Raw genomic sequence first — 4742 nt, 5'->3', positions numbered from 1 at the left:
CCCATATTAACTAGTTACACTCTGGTTACCATAAAGGTACTTAGTTACCCTTACTTGATTTTCTTATATTTTTCAACTTATTCTTCAATTTTTCTATAAAGTAATTTTTTTGGAAAAAGAAAAACTATACAAAAAAAAAATATAAAAACCCATTATTTATTTATTTAGGTTTTTTTCTTCAGAAAAAAATTGTACTTTACAATTATGTATAGTGGTTTAAGCCCATATATGTATAAATATACACTTCATTATTATAATATGACAATATTAACTAGACCACATATCTAGCTATATCCCATCAACACAACAACGCCAATCAATGGCGACGAGTACTACAACATCACTACTAGCATTTCCCATCCTTTGTTCAATAATCTCGATACTCCTCACTCAACAAGCCACAGCTCAGAGCACAATTTGTGTTGATGACAAAGGTAACTTCACTCTCAATACTACCTACCATAACAACCTCAATTACCTACTCTCAACACTTGCCACCCCACAAAACAACAACAATTACGGCTTTTACAATCTCTCCTACGGCAACTCACCCAACCAAGTTTACGCAATCGCACTATGCCGCGGCGACACAACCCCGGGCATCTGCCGAAGCTGTCTTCGCGACTCTACTAGTGTCCTCCCAAAGCGCTGCCCAAATCGAAAGGAGGCACTCTTATGGTACGACTTTTGTATGCTGCGCTATGCTAACCGCCCCTTGTTTGGCCTAATGGAAACTAGGCCAAACGTAGTTTATCACAACACTGAAAATGTTCCTTCTGATATTGTAGAGGAATATTTCAGAGTTATTAGGAGATTATTAGATGATCTTAAAAGAAGTGCTGGTGGTGGTGGTGATGGTGGTTCTCTTAGAAAATTTGCTGCAGCAAATGCTACAGCTCCAAGATTTAGAACCATATATGGACTTGTGGAGTGTACACCTGACCTGTCTAAGGAGGATTGTGATTATTGTTTGGAAGATGCATTTGGGTATATTCCGGGTTGTTGTGATGGTAAAATAGGAGGACAATTACTTGGACCCAGTTGTAAATTTAGATATGAGGAATACCTCTTCTATAATTCTACAGCTCATGCTCACAATATATAATTTAGATATGTTTTTGTTCTATTTGTTGTGTTTCTTGGTCTCATAATCATCTTTATATCCACTTGTTTGTTTAAGATTATTTGATCAGATCAATTAGACTTTTTATCTTCATTTTTTTTGAAAGCTATTCCATTTTTTTATCTTTCGTCAACGTCAAAATAATCTTTTAATTTAGTATTGGATTTTACAATGTCTTGTTCAGCCATGAATATCGATCTATACCTCTAGTTTCTCAGTCAACCCATAAGTTATTGTGCTAATTTTTTGAGACTTTGCCTTTTCCTTTTAGTGAGACTGTTTATTGATGGGTGTTGAGAATCATGGGGTTCCAACTCAAAACCAATTGGCAATGAGTGGAGTAGCCCATGTTCTTATATATGGCTCAATACTTTCACATTTAATCCATGTGGGACAATATTCTCCAATATCCCCCCTCAAGATGGTGGCTATTTTTGCTCACCAATCTTGAATCACCTTATCATAAGTAGTGCCATTTGCTCGCTTATTTTTTTATTTTGCGGCTGGGAGTTCCATTTGCTCGCTTATTCTTGTTCACGGCTGGAAGTACCATTTTGCTCGCTTGCGGCTGGCTAACTCTTTGATAGGTGTGGATCGAAAGCCCGCTAGGGATATGGCTCTGATACCATGTTGAGAATCATGGGGTTCCATCTCAAAACCAATTGGCAATGAGTGGAGTAGCCCATGTTCTTATATATGACTCAATACTTTCACATTTAATCCATGTGGGACAATATTCTCCAATATCTCCCCTTTTGTAGCTGGGAGTTCCATTTGCTCGCTTATTTTTTTTGTTTTGCGGCTGGGAGTTCCATTTTGCTCGCTTGCGGCTGGCTAACTCTTTGATAGGTGTGGATCGAAAGCCCGCTAGGGATATGGCTCTGATACCATGTTGAGAATCACGGGGTTCCATCTCAAAACCAATTGGCAATGAGTGGAGTAGCCCATGTTCTTATATATGCCTCAATACTTTCACATTTAATCCATGTGGGACAATATTCTCCAACAATCGGTAATTATTTATTTATAAAATGTACCTTCCATATATGACCTTCCTTTCTCATCCAACCCACAAGATCTATGTTTTGTTAAATAAATATTGATGAGTTTTATGTGTTGTTCTATTGGGTAAATGTTAGAATTATTGTTGTGAACTCATATAATTATAGGCATAATTATTAACCATGCGTCTAATATTTGCTCATAATCATAATGAGATATTTTACACTAGATTGTATTAAAAGCACATGAAAGCACCTTTGTAATTATAATTGGCCATTAAATTATAGTCTATCATTAATTAAACTATATAAGTCTCACTCATTAGGGTTAAAGGGGTGTGATGTATATTTGATATAAGAGGGTTTAACTAATAGCAACGAAATTGACATAAGGGAATTGCTCCACATTGGCCTCTCTTCAAGATTCACCATTGAACTTTTTTTTTTTTGGCACTCATCACATTGAAAGATTAGAAGTATCAAATGGCTCATATGAACAACATCCGTTAGGAGGCATGTTTTATTGCTCATTTATGCCCTAAATAAAATATTAGATCTTCGTTATATTTATGAGCATTGTTGATGATAATAAATTAATGATGTTGTGTTTAATGCTCATATCTTGTTATATACTTTAAAAATTGTTATTAAGAGCTAGTAAATTTGATTTTAGGACTTAACTTTTTGATGAAAATAATTTTTTTACCCAAACAATAATTTGAAAGTTTGGTATATTTTTTTACAGATTAATGTGTTCATAATGAATAAATATTAAATATATTGTTTTAGATGAGTTTATATCTATTTTTGGATGGTCTTTTTTATATTTTCTATTGGAGAATACCAAGTTTAGAGGTGTTCATCAATGGAGGAAACCCATTTTTGGATTTATGCTTTTGGGTAATGTTTTTTGTAAAATATAAATGGAATGGATGTTAAAAATTGATAGAGGACTAAAAATTTATTTCGGGTCCTGTCAACCCGGTTCGTTGATCCGCGTGCCTAGTTTTTAAGTGGAGAATATTTTATCAGGATCTAGATTTACTAACAAGTATCTTGAATTAACATCCTAAATATGAATATCTCTAAAACAATGAAATTAAACACATAAGAGTTTAGAAAACCGTACATTGATTGCAGCAAAATATAATGACTCCTTCCGCTTAGATCTCTAACCCTTGTTCCTTTCTATCGCAGAGTAATATTAGATATGAGCTTGGATCTCTTTCTCTCCTTTGGGTTTGGTTACCACCGTCTTACCCACTATGATTGAGTACTTAACTTGCTATGTGTGGGCATGACACTCTATACCTACGGGTCGACTATGAAGAACAATGAAAGAGACGAAATCACTATATAAAGAACTCTCTCATCTACTAGTTGTCTGAGAATGAAAACTAGGTTTAAGTTTAGTTGAAGGCAATAGTTGGATGAGATGAGAGCATTATGTTCCTTTTATAGTGTTTCAACTAGGGCTTAAGGTTGAACTATATGAATTAAAAAAAGAATAAAATATTGGGCAAAAAACACATTTAAGGCTGGCCACTAAAAGGGACCATTCTCTAGTTACAATTTTGTCACTTTATTTCAACCAGTCATTCTTCTTTCAATAATACCATATTTCTAATTTCAATCTTATAAATGCCAAAACTATTTATTTAATAATTATAAATTAATTATCTAATAAAATTGCTATTTATATTATTTATTAATCAGACCATACAAAGTCTCTTAATAATAAATAGACCCCAAAACCTCTTTTCTTCACAATTAAGTACTTGCTTAGTGAAAATTTATAAATAAGACATAGTCTAATTTTAGAATTATTATTGATTAATTAAAATCAATTAACTGAGTCTGCAAGTAGTATTAACTCAACTAGTTAGGGGACCATGGGCCTATATAACCGAGCTTCCAATAAGTAGATCTAGAATTTACCAAGTAAATTCCCTAACTTATTAATTCTGCCTTGCGCCACCATTAGTTAGCTTCCATGAACAACTAAGTCGGACCTAACCATATCAGGATTAAGATCTATAGATTTAAGATCAACCAGTGATATTAACTTAGAAAGATATAGTAGTAAGTTTATGATATCTTATCCAAGAAAAATATCGGTCCCATCTAATGTATACTCCATACATCAGATACTGGTAAACTTTGTCAATGCCCTAGAAAGGACATAACACTTATCTAAGGTGTAAATATACCTTATCGCCGATTATCATGTCAGTTTAAATCTAGTGAACTAACAAATCAAGAAATTAAACTTTTGAACATATAATTATGATTATATTTCATTGTACTGACACAATATAATTATGAAAAAATATATATGTACTAGACTTAATAGAATTTATACATTAAGTATAATCATGAAATAAATCATGTGAACCATGCAACATAAAATTATTTCTGATCTTTTATTAATTAGTAAATCCGATTATATTGAAGTGAGTTTTATTTAGGGCAGACAACCCAACATCAAGGTGAGGGATGAATTGTACGCCCGAATGACATGTCATTCACGTCTCTGACAGTCTCGTCGTTTTTGGTAAAACAACATGTCATTTTACAAAAATTACATATCGTTTTCTAGACCTGAAAAAAAAAATGCC

General features: G+C 33.3%; 1 protein-coding gene across 1 annotated transcript; it reads left to right on the top strand.

The window, feature by feature from the left end:
- The first annotated feature begins 319 nt into the window (after positions 1–319).
- Positions 320–1105, top strand: LOC115721020 (cysteine-rich receptor-like protein kinase 25). Its single transcript, XM_030650247.2, has one exon. The coding sequence runs from the start codon at positions 320–322 to the stop codon at positions 1103–1105; it is 786 nt and encodes a 261-aa protein (XP_030506107.2).
- The last annotated feature ends 3637 nt before the right edge of the window (positions 1106–4742 follow it).

This window comes from Cannabis sativa, chromosome 2 (assembly GCF_029168945.1).
Source record: "Cannabis sativa cultivar Pink pepper isolate KNU-18-1 chromosome 2, ASM2916894v1, whole genome shotgun sequence".
NCBI lineage: Eukaryota > Viridiplantae > Streptophyta > Magnoliopsida > Rosales > Cannabaceae > Cannabis > Cannabis sativa.
The sequence above is the reverse complement of the archived record's forward strand: the minus strand, read 5'-3'. Positions and strand labels throughout refer to the sequence as shown.

Bases quoted from the DNA above. Each gene is read 5' to 3' on its own strand.
- LOC115721020 (XM_030650247.2), top strand. From the start codon at position 320: ATGGCGACGAGTACTACAACATCACTACTAGCATTTCCCATCCTTTGT.